A 14,524-nucleotide genomic window follows, 5' to 3' on the forward strand; every position below is an offset into this window, starting at 1 on the left:
TAGATTATATTTTCTTACCTAATCAATAAATGTCCCAAAAGGTGTAAGATAAAGTGCAGTCATTGTGTCCTTGTGATATTTACACATCTCCAGCCTTCTTCCACTCGATATTGATTTGATCCCTTCAGACAAGAAGCCAAGCCTCCATTCTCAGAGGCTGCCTCCAGTCCAAGTTCTAGAGTCGCAAGCGTTTAATATCTTCACTTCGGAAGTCTATACGTAATGCTAGCACCTGACGAACTTCAGCGGGTGTGAGGCGCCACGTCAATGGTCCGGAGTTAGGGCCCCAATAATCTAGTATTTCTGTCACCTGTTAAAAAGGAACACGTGAGTAATGAGTACACATTACATGTAAAATCCACAAACAAACTGATACCTACCCGCTCTAGGTTCAAAATTGTTGCCATTTGGGAAAGTCGAGCAAACTTATCCCTGATGGTCCATGTTGTAACAGTAGTGAGATAAGCAATGAGAGAACGTAGTTCTTTGTCAAACTGGAGCCCACCAAGCTGTTGAGAGAGAAGAGCATATCATTAATTGAAGATCCAGAGTACATTCTATTTCTATGAGGAAATGCCAATATGGCAGTCACTATAGACCTTCTTATCTGGACTTTAATTTAGAATCTATTTCATTGGGGGAGGGGGAGACAACACCATGAGTATAGACCTGGCCACTAGGAGGCTGACACTGTGAATAACAAAAGAGGTCATCCTCGCCTTTGGGGTATTCCCTAGCCACATACATGTAAGAGGCAGACACAACCTGTATCAAGTTTTCTGCTTTAAACAGTTTTTATTTTTAGGTGCAGGGGGTGTGTCTTCAGATTGTACGCCATACTAGACGCACCCCCCTGCAGCCATTGCACAGAAAGCACCTCGCTGGTTACCCAGTCCTCACTGTTGCATCAGTCTCCAGAGTGCTGGTGATACCACTACCATGTGCAATGATCACCAAAGGGATGACCCTTTGGCACCAGAAGATGGTGGATCAGGTAAAGTACATGAAGTAAGCCCCCTTCTTCTTAGCATTGCACTTAACTTCTCCTCTTTCAGGGCCCCTTTTTTTCTGGCCAAGTTTCATCTTTTTGGTCCTTCTTAGGGCCCCCGAAGCTGGGACCTCCATCCATAGAGGATGACCCCTTTTTTTCTTTTCTGGTGCTGCAGACCTATTCTCCTCTGTAAAAATTAGTGGCCTTCTTCCCCCTTTCCTTGAGGACTCCCTTTTCAGGCCTCTAACAACCCTCTTTGGCCTGTTGGATATTACTGGATACTACAGGCCCCTCTTTAAGGGAAGCCACCCAGTCCAGAGGAGGGTCTGTTAAATAGGCCACAAGCGATATTCCCAGACTTAAACCAGTCTGTGGTGAAGACCCTGGAACGGCTGCCCTACCAGATTGCCACTCAGTCGGCGCCTTCCAGGCACCCTTCCTTGCTCCTTTTGCAGCTCCAGAAGGACCACAAAATCCTCCTACAGATAATTGTCCCTCCCCCTTTAACCTGAGCATTCCCTGGATAAGGCCACATCTCACTATTCCACTCCAAAAGGCAGAACCTTGTCTCCTCTTGCATGGTCAGTTTCTCCTGGGGACGTCTCAGATTCTGACCTGAAGCCTCCGCTAGGCACATCTATATTCTCAGCTACACAGGAGCTCATCCCTATGGTCAGAGATACCCTCTATATCTCAGAGAACCCAGATCCTTCTTCCCAAGAGGACATCTCCTTCCACCACAGTCACCACCCTCCTCTGACCATATCTTAAAAGAAGAATGGCTTCACAAGGACCGTTCCCTGCCTTCAACTAACAAGGCAGACGAATGTGTCTCCAAGTAGTCAGGGCCTCCCGTGGTGGACCCCACAATAGTTAGGTTACCCCAAGCTACCATTCTGCTTTTGGTGGATTCCACCTCCCTCCGCAATTCATCAGACAGGGTGGACTCTCTCTCTCCAAAGCAGCATTTGGAGAGAGAGATACCTATAAAGGGTAGGATGCTACCTCTCTGTGTGACGGCTTATTCTAGAAAGGCTGTCACCTTGGACTCTGTCCACACTTTCACCAAGTTCTACTATATTCATTCTGTGGCCTCAAATGCATTCTGTGCAAATGCTAGACACTCCTGGACTGCTTTAGGACATCTTATGGTACTGTGTCCCGCCCAATGAAATACGCTAGAAAAATGGATTCTTGTACTCACCATAAAATCCTTTTCTCGTTGAACTGGGAGACACAGATCCCACCCTTTTTTCTTTTGATTTCCTGCCCTGTATCCATGGTGCGGTGTCCCCCCCCACACACACACACACCATGAGTACAAGAAAAGTATTTTATAGTAAGTACAAAAATCCATTTTTATCATGTTCTGTAGCAAAAGTGATTCCATGGCATCATGTTACTTCTACAGTCAACAGATGCCTGGTAATATCTATGAACATATTTATGCTCCATAATGTCACCTGGTGGTCACATTTTCATCTTACCCTGCTGAATGTTGATTTTAAAACCACCTTCTCCAGCTCCAAGGCTATAAGACTGGTGAGCAGGCTGGTGAGGTTCTCATAGATGATGGAGGAGAGGCCAGCCTAGAGAGAGAGGGAGAGACACACTACTAAATAACCCTGTTAAAGAAGCAGCTGTCACAGAAAAACATTTGGCACAAGTACAGGCCTGATGACTGAAATATGACTGATGAACACTCACCTTAAACTCAGCCATGAGTTGCTCCAGGTTCACTATAAACTGCTGCACCCAGGGGTCATTTGCTTCATAATCATTAAATTCCTCCTAGGATAAACAAGGACAAAGTAATTTAGTTATGTGACTAAGAACACATTTCCCCAATCTACACAATCCTCCTCAATCACTGAACCTTTACCTCCTCAATGTTGTGCGACACAGACAGGAAGAGGTTAATCCAAGGTTTGACTTGAGGCTTAATGGCAGTACTGTTCAGTTCTCCTAGCCCTTCCTGTATTAAGAAGAACAGAGAAAGGTCACTGCCCTCCGGCTTTACCTGTCTTTTAGGTACACAGCACAGTTAGGATTCAATGGACTCACCTGGAGAAGGTCTCGGAATTTGTTTGAAACAGAGGCCATATCTGAGAGGCAGCTGTCAATCTTGGCCTTAGCTTGATCTCCTCCGAAGTCCTGATTAAATAACTTTATGCAGTCATTCTGGAAAAAATATATAAAATGGTTATAGGTTATACAGGAGATGCCGCTAGAAATGGAGACTACCCTAGAACTAAGGGGTAAGAATGAAGAGGATCCATCAATAGTAATAGTTACCTGCTGAATAACAATTTACATTAAAAGTACTGTAATTCATTTCTGTCACTTTGGATTATTGCACAGACACCATACAATGACAGACTACTGGTATTGGGTGTGGATTATCAGAACAGGGGGTATGGTTTAACTCCTTATATAGGCAGGGTAGTTTTAATGCTCTGACTTTTTTTTTCTTCACATTTTCCTTTCCCATCTTCCAAAATTCATAACATTTTTATTTTTCTGTCAACATAGCTATGCGAGTGCTTATTCTTTGCATGACGAGTTTCATTTGCTACCATTTTCAGGTACATTAGCTTTTATGTTTTTTTGGGGACCATGTGAAATAACACACAATATTTGTTGTTGTATTTTGTTCCTACGGCCTTCATTTTGCATTAAAAATGACATGACAGCTTTGTCCGGTGGATCATTACGATTACAGCGATACAATGTTTATATTGGTTTTTATTACATTTTCCAGCTTTGCCAAATAAAGCATCACTTTCTGAAAATGAACGATTTTCCTGGGGTCACCATATTCTACTGTATTGTTGCTGGAGATATATCAGGGGTCTTTATTTGCCGGATACATTGTACTTTCTAATGTTCGGGATGTATGACTTTTTGATCACTTTTTATTTATTTCTTAGGGATAGAAAAGTGAAGTAACCAAAATATGTTACTATGCGCTTTGTGCCATTTTTTTTTTTTAACGGCGTTCAACATACAGGATAAATAACGCTATTTTTTTTTATAGTGGGGATTTATACACATGTGGGGATACCTAACGTGTTTTTTTTTTACTTTTTATTATTTGTCTATTTTTGTGTTTTCACTAGATTTTTTTTTTCTTACTTTTGCTTTTCCCATAAGGGGAGTTGAAGCTGGGATCTCAGAACCTCAGTGCAGCGACCTGTAATACATAGTACTAAAACTGCAGCAGATTTATCATCCAGAATCAGCCAGTACGATGCATGTAAAGTAATTTTCAGACTGCACTGTAACTATTTAGTAAATCTGAGCCAATGAGTCTAGTAAAGCCCACAACATAGTCTACAGCTTAAGGGTGCTTGCTAAAAGCTTGACCTGCACTAAAATAGGTAATGTCACACACATCAGAAAGTTTGGAGCAGTATGAATCAAGAACCGCTTGTATAAACTGTCCTACCTCCAAATTTTTCTTTAGGGTCATAATGTTCTCACTGCACACCTCCACATTATTCAGGCAGACCTGAAAAAGACAGAAGCATTTATGTGGGGCTGTAACATTGCAGGTTTCCGTTTACCCATTATTCAGCATCTTACCAGGAAAGACATCTTGGCCTCATCATTAGTTTCGATGCCCTTGGTATCAAACTTGCCCTGTTGAAGGCTGCTGTGCATAATACTGACAGCACTGGTCACACCACGCTGTATGTCCTGTAATGTAGTGGCCGGGAAACCCATCCTCAGCTTGTTACACAGAACCTCCCTGTAATGAAAAGGTGCAAATGAATCATGATTCTGAGGGACAGTGGATTTCACAATGACAGTGACTGGTCTGAGCTCTCAGAATGACATTCTGACTGCTTCATACAAAAAGAACAAGTCACATCTAGGATTATGCATTCTGCAGTCACCTGAAGTCAGACTCCATCATTGTTGTTGACAAGTTAATCATGGCACAGAGACAGTCAATACTAGAGCTAGACAGTGCACGTCCAATACACTTCTTCACTATGTAGAAGACGTCATCCACCATGCTTGATATCAGCTGTCCACGCTCACATGTGTCCATGGCCACAGCCTACATGCAAGACAAAAATTCCTGTTACACCAGAGGAATACTATGTAATATCTGGACTGCTGGCTATCTGAAAGTGCAGCCTTCAGGAACAATTTCCCTTCTTTTTTTTGTAGTTGACACCATTTTTTCACCTTGTTGACAGACTCCCTCATGTAGTATTCCTCCATGGTGATATAGTACCCAATCAGCTCCTGCATAGAGCGGCTCAAGAGACAATGTTTCAACAGCTTGTCCAGATTTTGCTGATGTTCTGAAACAGAGAAACCGGAATATGAGGTTACATTTACTGGCCACGCAGAACTCACTATATGGGTCTCTTGGCTTGTCAGGATCACTGTAACCAATATAAGACTATTTCTAGAGATTCTATGTAGAGAAGTCCAGATCTCCATGTGGGGGTCAAAAGGTGAGAACCAGAAGATCACTTAGACTATACCCTCAGGAATAGCCAAGTCAAACCATTAGGGTTTGCTGACAACAAGCACCAATCTTCCCATTTAACATTTTCTCTGTGTGATATAAAAGACAAAAATGTGAATGAAGACCTACAGCAACAAGAGTGTGGAAGACAATACCTTGCTTCACTTCTTCTGCTGCCATTGAGTCTCCAACCTCAAAGTCAGATGTGATGCGTCGTTTAATAAAGCGGAGGTAAAGCTCTGTCCGGGCACTCATCAAAGTTACCTCAGCCAATATAGGGTCCAGGTCTCTGTTTGCAGAAACAAAGCACACAAAGAGTCAGGAAACACCAGTACAACTCTATGTAAATTATTATATTATATAATAGGACTATTTAAACCACAGTTTGAGTAACTGTATAGTGGATCCATGTATACAGTGTGCCACTTCAGACACTTAAATGTGTTGTCTGACCCCAAACAGGTCTCAGGAGATGAGCTCTCTCCTTAAGCAGTAGATGCTGACCAGCACCTGTTGCTGACAGCCCAGATCGGGGCAGACACCGATCACAGCTGTTAACACTTTAGATACCGCAGTCAAACACAACCACGGCATTTAAAGTGTGCAGGCGCAATGGGCGCCGCCATCTTCACTCAACTGCCGCCCTCCAGATCATCAGAGGGCAGCATTCAGTTGTCATGACAGCTGGAAGCCTATTGAAGGCTCCCAGGCTTGTCATCAGTACGGTTCTAATACACTATTAGGCAGCGTGCAATAAAAGTCAAGGCATTTTACTTTTCACTGCAAAACATTAGTATTGCAGAGATTAGTATGAGTGATCAGATCACATAGCTTGAACAGCTGGAGCACTACTGTACTGAATGAACTTAAAGGGGTTGTCCCATCACAAGGATCCTATCTATACTGCTTGTTAATGTGGATGCAGGACTTTTCCTAAATACACTGCTTCAGCAAAACTGCTTTGTTTGTCAAAAACTGAAAAAAAAAAAAAATTATGGTTCTTGGAATGGAGAGGGAAAAATGGAAATGCAAAAATGAAAATTGGCGGTGGCATGAAGGGGTTAACAGCAAGCTACACTGGTTGGTTCCAGAGTTCCTAAATTATAGAAACAGTGTGAGTTGTTGTGTTATGCTATTTTCGTAGCTCGCATTTGTTTCTATGGGAGCCTCGTAGCACATCCCACTCAGTTTTAATAACTCCTAGCATGATGGTTGCGATACCCCTTTATGTGATGTCACGCTGCCATGGCTTCATGTGTCTGGCAAGCATGATGTTTCTTTTGGGGCTCACTGAATTCATTCCCCAGCTTGCAGTGAAAAGCAGAACAATGACCTGGGCTCAATCTTCTCAGAGGATGATGCTCGGATCATGCAGCTTTGCACCCGCTGAAACTGCAAGAAAAGACATCACACAATTTATTATACATAAACACACATCCTAAACAGAAAAATCTCTACACACAACCCTCCCCTAAACGTATCTCACCTTTCTCTGGTAGTCTCTCTGCTGTATAAACTTATCAACCACTTTTTCCACTTGCCGGTCACACTCGGCTTGTAGGTGTTTAATAAGCATGTAAAGTCTGCCTGGTCCGTAGTAGGTTTCTAGAATGGGCTGATGAGTCTCCACTATTCGGGCAATACCTGAAAATACAGAGGCAACGAATGAGGCAACTAACCAGCAATAATGTCATGATCACTGAAAGTACCCTGCCAGTACTTAGCTATCTTGTGACAATTCCTACAATTTTAATCACTTCTGCTAAATGTTATCCACTTTAGTTGTCTCCAGGCCGAGAATAACATTGAAATTAGCACAAAGCAATGGTAATACAGCCACCGAAGCAGCATTTTATTACTGCTATCAAAACTGAACCCCCATAGTTCTTCTTCCTCTACAACAGGGAAGCATGTCATGTAACTACTTCTCTGTACTTACCTTCAAACAAAAGGGTAAGCGTATCTGCAAATAAAAGAGTTGCCCGACGCTCACTGCCCTCTGATCCCAGAGCCAGTGTCAAGTTCTCTTCAGCCTTATTAGCTACCTACAATGCAGACACCAAATTCAGCCAGGAGACATTAGCTGGGGGTAGAACAAAAGTTAAAGAAAACATAGCTAGGACGAGTGGTGCAGAAAGAGTATGGAGTCGGGTATAAGTAATTGGAGGCAGTGGAGGTGAAGTTGTATTATGAGGAGGTTGTACAGGAGCAGTACGAGGAGACAGCAGAAAGTAGTAAGATGATCAGTCGGTAGAGGCAGTGCAAAGAGGTACAGAGGTTTGAGGTAACACAAAAATCTTCTTACCTGTTGACACAAGTATGCAGAAAACTTGCTAATTCCCTCTTCATGCAGCCCCAGTAGCGGGAAGATCTTGAAGAATCTCTCTACCTGAGGCAAGTCTCCAGCTTTAGTTGCTGCATCAAACTTCTCACTAACCAGGACTTTGAGCTGCTTTTCGGCCTCCTGGAGGTGTTGTAGGTTGGCATCAATCATACTACCTAGACCACAATGCAAAAACCCTTTAGAACATGACACTGGATCTTATCCAACGGTCAGCACTGCACAGACACACCAAAGGTGTAAATGCAGCGAAGAAGCTCAGTATATACACTAGAAGGACAAACATATTGGGACATTTACACATTACATGTACAGGAGCAGGTCAGGGCTCTGTGCTGGCCACTCAAAGTCTTCCACACCAAACTCACCTAAATCTTTATGGAGCTTACTTTGTGAATTGTTTAGACTTGCAGGAATGGAAAAGTGGGTAGCATGCAGTTGCTTTGGTATACTGAAGCATTAAGATTTCCCTTCAGTGGAACTTAAAGGGGCTCTATCAGCAAAATTATGCTGTATGAGCCCCACATATGTGTGAATAGTATCGCTACCTCCATTTTTGTTGTAGTTCTAAGTTCCCCTTAGAACTACGGGAGCGTATTGCGCATGCGCAGTACGCTCTCCAGCTTCTTCATTCCGAAAGAAAAGAAGATCAAGGCGTGGAAGAGCGAGGACACTGGAGGTTGCTGGAAGAAGACACAGAGGAAGGCGTGCCAGCAAGATGATGCCCGACAGTGCACGACCGCCCACCAGTGCACGGTAATTATCATTTGAATAATCGTTTTTAGGGTATTATTTTAAAATAGGGGGGGGGTTAAAATAAGATTAGCAGTGCCTGAATAGCCTTTATAAAGGCTATTCAAGCATATGCGGGGCTCATACAGCATAATTTTGCTGATAGAGCCCCTTTATACCCACTTAAACATATTTAACAATTGGCACGGTGAAGGCAGGAAATGTTCCTCTGACATTCACCAAACCTAGACCCGTCCATCAGATTGCCAGATAGAGAAGCTCCATAGAGAAATTAACAATGCTCCAGAGCACAGTGGTGCCTTGATTTACACTGCTATCCACCACATAGCATTGTGCTTGGTGATAAAGGACTTGCATGCAGTTATTTGGCCATGGAGACCAATACAATAAAATTACTAATGCACAGTTTTTGTGCTGATGTTAAGGCAAGAAGTGGTTTGGAAGTCAACAGAGCTAACTGTTATGCATGATGTACCTCAACACACAGTACCCTGCTCTGTGTCTTTACCTGGTCTGCCACTTTTTAATACCACTCACAGTTGACTGTGGAATATCTACATTTACGGCAACACTAGCAACCTATTACAGCAAGACGTTGAAATTCAGTAACTTCTTCAGAATGACCCATTCTCTCACAATTGTTTACAGGGTCAGATTCATATTGTTTTAGTGTGATTTCATTTAATGTCATTCACAAATTGCAGAAATAAAAAAAAAAAAAAAAAAAAAAAAAAAAGGAAAAAACCCACTCTAAAACCCAATGCATTTTTGAAACTGATCCTAAAAAAAAAAAAAAAAGAAAAATGTAGTCCTTTAGTCCTAAATTAGTTCTATAGGGGCTCACAGTTCTCAGTTTGAGCAACAATAACCCTCAGCACTTCCAGCACTCGCAGTCCGTGGGCTAGAGAGATAAGTAGATATGCTGCTTGAACTGAGGATTGGGGATAGACGAGTAACATTTCAGTGAGCTTTTATCCCCGACAAACCCTATAAGGGTAAGTTCAGACGGGGGTTTTTGGACCGGAACGTGAGGCGGAGGCCGCCTCACGTTCCGGTCCAAATGCCAGGTAGCCGCGACTGAAAGCCGTTGCACTGCACTGGCATCCAGCCGCGCAGTCCGCTCCGGATTAGGCCCAATGAATGGGCCTAGTCCGGAGGAGGGAGTTTCTTCAGGCTGAATTGTGAGGCGACTCGCCCTGAAGAATGAACATCTCGCAGATGCCATTGATTTCAATGGGAGTTGTCTTTTTGGTCAGGATTTTGAGGAGGATACGGCCTCAAAATCCTGACCAAAAATCTCTGTGTGAACTTACCCTAAGAGAGACTGCATAGTTAAGTGCTGGATTGTTTACAGCTCTAGCTATGGGGCTGAACAAAACACCTGAACTAAGTAATTAAGTATTGGGTGTGTCCCAAGACTTTTCTCCATTTTGTTACACTGACACTTTGTAATTCACATCCTACTGTACATCTCAGACATCACCTTCTTTTCCCTGCCTGCTGAGCTCAATGACTGATTTGTCCAGACAAAGGTATCTGTGTATATGTGCTGATGCCTGCTCATACTCCTCATTCTTCAGCGCACTCTGCACCCCGTCCATACAGAACTTCAGATCCAGTATGTCATCTGCTCGTTGTATGGCCTGATAGAGCCGACTCTGGAAAGATGAGAAGTCTGTGCATTAGTTTCAAATGATCAGGTACAAAAAAACCATGTACAGCAATTCCTACCCAACAAAGCCTTGAAGGAACTGACAGAAGGATGCCTGGGAGGAATTTATTAAATCTGACAAATCTTATGGCATTCAAAAGCCATTCCCCCACTGGTGTGCGCCAGAACTATAAAAGCCCAACTCCTGCAATATTTCTAAAAAATGTATTTAACCTTATAGTACAGGCCATACTACTGTAAACTGAATGCACTTACCAATGCTACTGATCCTACACTTCATACAGCCTCCGAACAGTCCCCCAGCTGGTCATGTAATTTGCAGACTGAACGGCCAATTTATAAGAGCCTATACAGTATGTTCTTCTTACATTTTAAGATCCAGGGACAAAGCCCATTGGAGTGGGTGAAACGCGAGTCAGGCGTGTCCTTTGGTGGTGTGATGTGCTAAAAATGGGTCATGTATTTGTCTTTGTCATTGCCTGATAGACCTCTCACTTGGCGATTTATACTTGGTTCTTTGAAGCCATATAATATATACTATACTATGGTCTTAAGGGCATATATATTGCTTTTTGCAGATACTCTATTCATTACCTTTTGCTTATTGTGTTACCCTGTACTACACATACCACCTTGGTGTTTACTGGTACTATTATGTTTGATTCCCCACAATATTTGTATTTGTATTGGATGATGTTATTTGTATCTGTAGGTTTCACTTTACATTAATATTCTTTGTACAACATGGCTAACAAGTAATAAACATAGCCAGAACAGGGCATTAAAAAGGCTCCATCCAGGCGCCACAGATGCACCACTTCTATGGCCTCTATGCAGCTCAGTCTCATTCAAGTGAATGGACTGAGCTGCGAAACCAAGTACAATGTTGTGCTTGGTTTTCCATCAAAGAGGTTGCAGGTATAGGACTGAAATCCAAAGATAGACCCTTACAAAAGCTTAATATACAGCAAACTACTGGGGGTTCATCTAAGCTGACGGAGTACATCTTTGCCAGCAAAATCCTTAGTGCACCATGAGATGTGACTATAGTATAAAACATAATGTAATAGCAGAATAACACCCTCAACCCTGGATATGACTGGGGAAAAAGATATGATATAAGTCTGAATCAAGGCTATTTAAGCCAAAAATTTACAAAAATATTCAGAATTTTCTGGACATTATACCCAGGGCTAAATGTGTAAAATGCTATTCAAGGGTAGATCCAGGCAGTAAATCACAGCTTTGATTCCCTGACCATCAAAGGCAGCTGAAAACTCTCGGGTTATATTCATAAACTAAGTTCCAACAGGGAAACACAAGCAGTGTGTGGACCATATTTCCTGGACCAAAGAAACATGGCTGTGTGGAAGGAACTTACTGCATCATAGCCCGCATAGATTGAACGGCTGGAGCACTACGGTACTGAATGAACTTAAAGCTGGAGCAGAGACTACATAGAGATAAGGCATAATGGAAAGATTTGCACCTGGTCTGTGCTTCTGACGCTGAGTTCACACTAGCGTTCGTCAGTCTGTTCTCAGGTTTCCGTCTTCTGCATGCAGAAGACGGAAACCTGTCATGCCGAGTCCGGCTGTGAGTGCCGGTGAGCGTTTTATGCGCTCTGCGGCGAAACAGTTTTTTAAAAACCGGACACAGAGTACTGCATGTCCGACTCTGTGTCCATTTAAAAAAAAAAAAAAAAACGGTTTCACCACGGAGAGCATAAAATGCTCACGGCCGTACACCTTTCAAACCCATTCCAATAAATGGGATTGAAAGAGTCCTGCAGGTTTCCAACTCCTGCCCTGTTTTGTGCAGGAAACAGAAACCTGCAAAACGGAGACCAGGCGCAGATGTGAACGAGCCCTGACCTCCTCCTAGTTTTGGCTCACAGTCACTGATGCAAATCAGCGATGTGTGAATAAGGTTCTGGAATCTAGTTCATGCTAACAACATATCTATATTTACACATTCCAGTTTGCTTTTCGTTGATGGTGATGTAAACGTACTTTGGCGAGGTCCAGCTGTCGAACCTTACTGCTCACATTCTCGGCCAGGTTACAGGTAAAAGTTATCATCCCAGATAGCTGCTGAGCATCTCCTTCTATCAGCTGCAGGTTTGGCCTAAAGAAAAGAAGAATAATTAGGTCAAGGATACTGGTCAAGGGCAACACCAGTACAAGATCATCACAGGTTGCTGCAAGTTCATGGATATCCAAGTGTCAGTAGACATGCACGTATTTACATACCCCATCCGATGCAGGGCCAGCATCTTGTTCTCTACTGCCCCCTGCTGTCCGAACAGTACCTCCAGCTCTGCTTCCACTTGTATCTGTAAAACAAATTGATGATCAAACTGCAGACTGAGTCAATCATATAGCGCTGCAGGTTATATACAGTATATAGTATCTCCCCATCAACAATGACAGGACACACAGACTTCGATTGCACAATTCCCAGTTGTGTCAATACAATCTCAGTGCAGCTGCACCCTTACACAATGACTTCTCTTAGCAGAAAGTCATACCTCCCAACTTTTGAAGAACCGAAAGAGGGACAAAATGTGCGGCGCGCACAGCGCGCCGTGGCAAATTTAGCCACGCCCACTTTTGTGTTGACTCCGCCCACTCGTTAATTTTTCATGTGCCTGCACACAGTATAATCCTCCTACAGTCACCCGTAAATTATATGTCCCCCCTCTATCTCTCCCCCAGTTTCATATACACCCTTCATCTGCCCCCAGATTCATGTCCCCCATCTCTGCCCCCAGATTCATATCCCCACATCTCTGCCCCCAGATTCATGTCCCTCATCTCTGCCCCCAGATTCATGTCCCCCCAGATTCACGTCCCCCCTCCATCTCTGCCCCTAGATTCATGTCCCCCATCTCTGCCCCCAGATTCATGTCTCCACATCTCTGCCCCCAGATTCATGTCCTCTCCATCTCTGCCCCCAGATTCATGTCCCCACATCTCTGCCCCCAGTGTCATGTCCCCCCATCTCTGCCCCCAGTGTCATGTCCCCCCATCTCTGCCCCCAGTGTCATGTCCCCCCATCTCTGCCCCCAGTGTCATGTCCCCCCATCTCTGCCCCCAGTGTCATGTCCCCCCATCTCTGCCCCCAGTGTCATGCCGTCCTCTCCTTCATCTGCCCCCAGATTCACGTTCCACCTCCACATTAAACTTACCTTCTCCTCCGCTCCCTCGCCGCTCTCTGCGCGCCTCTCTCGCTGACCCATATGCGGCTGAAGGAAGCTCCTCGCTTCGCCGCTGCGTGTCTCTCTCGCTGACACATATGCTGCTGAAGCGAGGAGCTGACATGTGTCAGCTCCTCGCTTCGCCGGCTCCTGGCTTACAGACGCGACGTGACACATCGCAAGCCAGGAGCCGGCGGCAGCGGCGAAGCGAGGAGCTGACACATGTCAGCTCCTCGCTTCAGCCGCATATGTGTCAGCGACAGAGACACGCAGCGGCGAAGCGAGGAGCTGACCTGTGTCAGCTCCTTCCTTCAGCCGCATGTGTCAGCGAGAGAGGCGCGCAGCGGTGAAGCGAGGAGCTGACCTGTGTCAGCTCCTTGCTTCAGCCGCATGTGTGTTCAACTCAGATCTGCGTCCTCTGGACGCAGATCTGAGTTGAAATCGGGACATACCTCCCTCCAACCGGGACCGCGGGATATGTCACCCAAATCGTGAATGTCCCGCGGAAATCGGGACGGTTGGGAGGTATGGAAAGTGATTATCAGAGTTGCAGACATGTATTATAACGAGCAGTATCACTGCACTACCAGGACCCCAGAGGGCTGGGATACACATGGGCAGGGAAGGTTACACATTTCAAGGGACGGTTCATTTATCACAATAGAGTGACTACTCTCACTCATCACTGACAATATAACCAAAGAAGAAGTCACCGGGACACTGCACCGCTAGGGGCGCTGTTTTATGACTGTTTACTGTTTGTACCCCAGTAGAGGTCTAAGCCCCAGCACAGCCCTGCCCCGTCCCTCCCTCCGGTCACCTCCTCGGCGCACAGCCGCGCATAAGCCTCCTCTAGCTCCTGCAGGTCGGTAAGGGAGCGAATATGTTCCATGCTCAGTGCTGAGCCCCCGTCTCCTTGGTAACTCGCTGAGTTGGCCATGTTGATAGGCCGCGTCACTTCCGCCTCTGTGCGTCCTTCGACCTCCTGAACAGGTGTAAGGTTGTCTTCGCTTTGCCGGTAAGCAAGGATAAACGGAAAGTGTACCCGCAGGGATCTGAGGGATCTCCACGAAGACGGTGAA

At 44.5% G+C, this 14,524-nt stretch overlaps 1 protein-coding gene across 1 annotated transcript; it reads right to left on the reverse strand.

The window, feature by feature from the left end:
* Positions 1-29: 29 nt before the first annotated feature.
* COG4 (component of oligomeric golgi complex 4) lies at positions 30-14,422 on the reverse strand. The gene is made up of 19 exons (XM_075282202.1): positions 14,263-14,422; positions 12,496-12,578; positions 12,256-12,370; positions 10,055-10,229; positions 7,783-7,976; positions 7,417-7,522; positions 6,964-7,121; positions 6,811-6,869; positions 5,633-5,766; positions 5,189-5,307; positions 4,891-5,057; positions 4,577-4,742; positions 4,440-4,502; positions 3,056-3,172; positions 2,874-2,966; positions 2,699-2,782; positions 2,479-2,580; positions 381-509; positions 30-310 (listed from the first exon to the last, which is right to left on the reverse strand). The coding sequence occupies exons 1-19, from the start codon at positions 14,380-14,382 to the stop codon at positions 176-178; spliced, it is 2,319 nt and encodes a 772-aa protein (XP_075138303.1). The 5' UTR covers positions 14,383-14,422; the 3' UTR covers positions 30-175.
* Between the last annotated feature and the right edge of the window lie 102 nt (positions 14,423-14,524).

Source organism: Leptodactylus fuscus, chromosome 7, assembly GCF_031893055.1.
Source record: "Leptodactylus fuscus isolate aLepFus1 chromosome 7, aLepFus1.hap2, whole genome shotgun sequence".
Taxonomy (NCBI): Eukaryota; Metazoa; Chordata; class Amphibia; order Anura; family Leptodactylidae; genus Leptodactylus; species Leptodactylus fuscus.

Coding starts and splice junctions, on each gene's coding strand:
- COG4 (XM_075282202.1), bottom strand. CDS start 14,382: ATGGCCAACTCAGCGAGTTACCAAGGAGACGGGGGCTCAGCACTGAGC. Junction 5,058..5,188: donor TGAGGGAGTCTGTCAACAAG/GTGAAAAAATGG, acceptor TCTTGCATGTAG/GCTGTGGCCATGGACACATG. Junction 3,173..4,439: donor CCCTAAAGAAAAATTTGGAG/GTAGGACAGTTT, acceptor TATTTTTTCCAG/AATGACTGCATAAAGTTATT.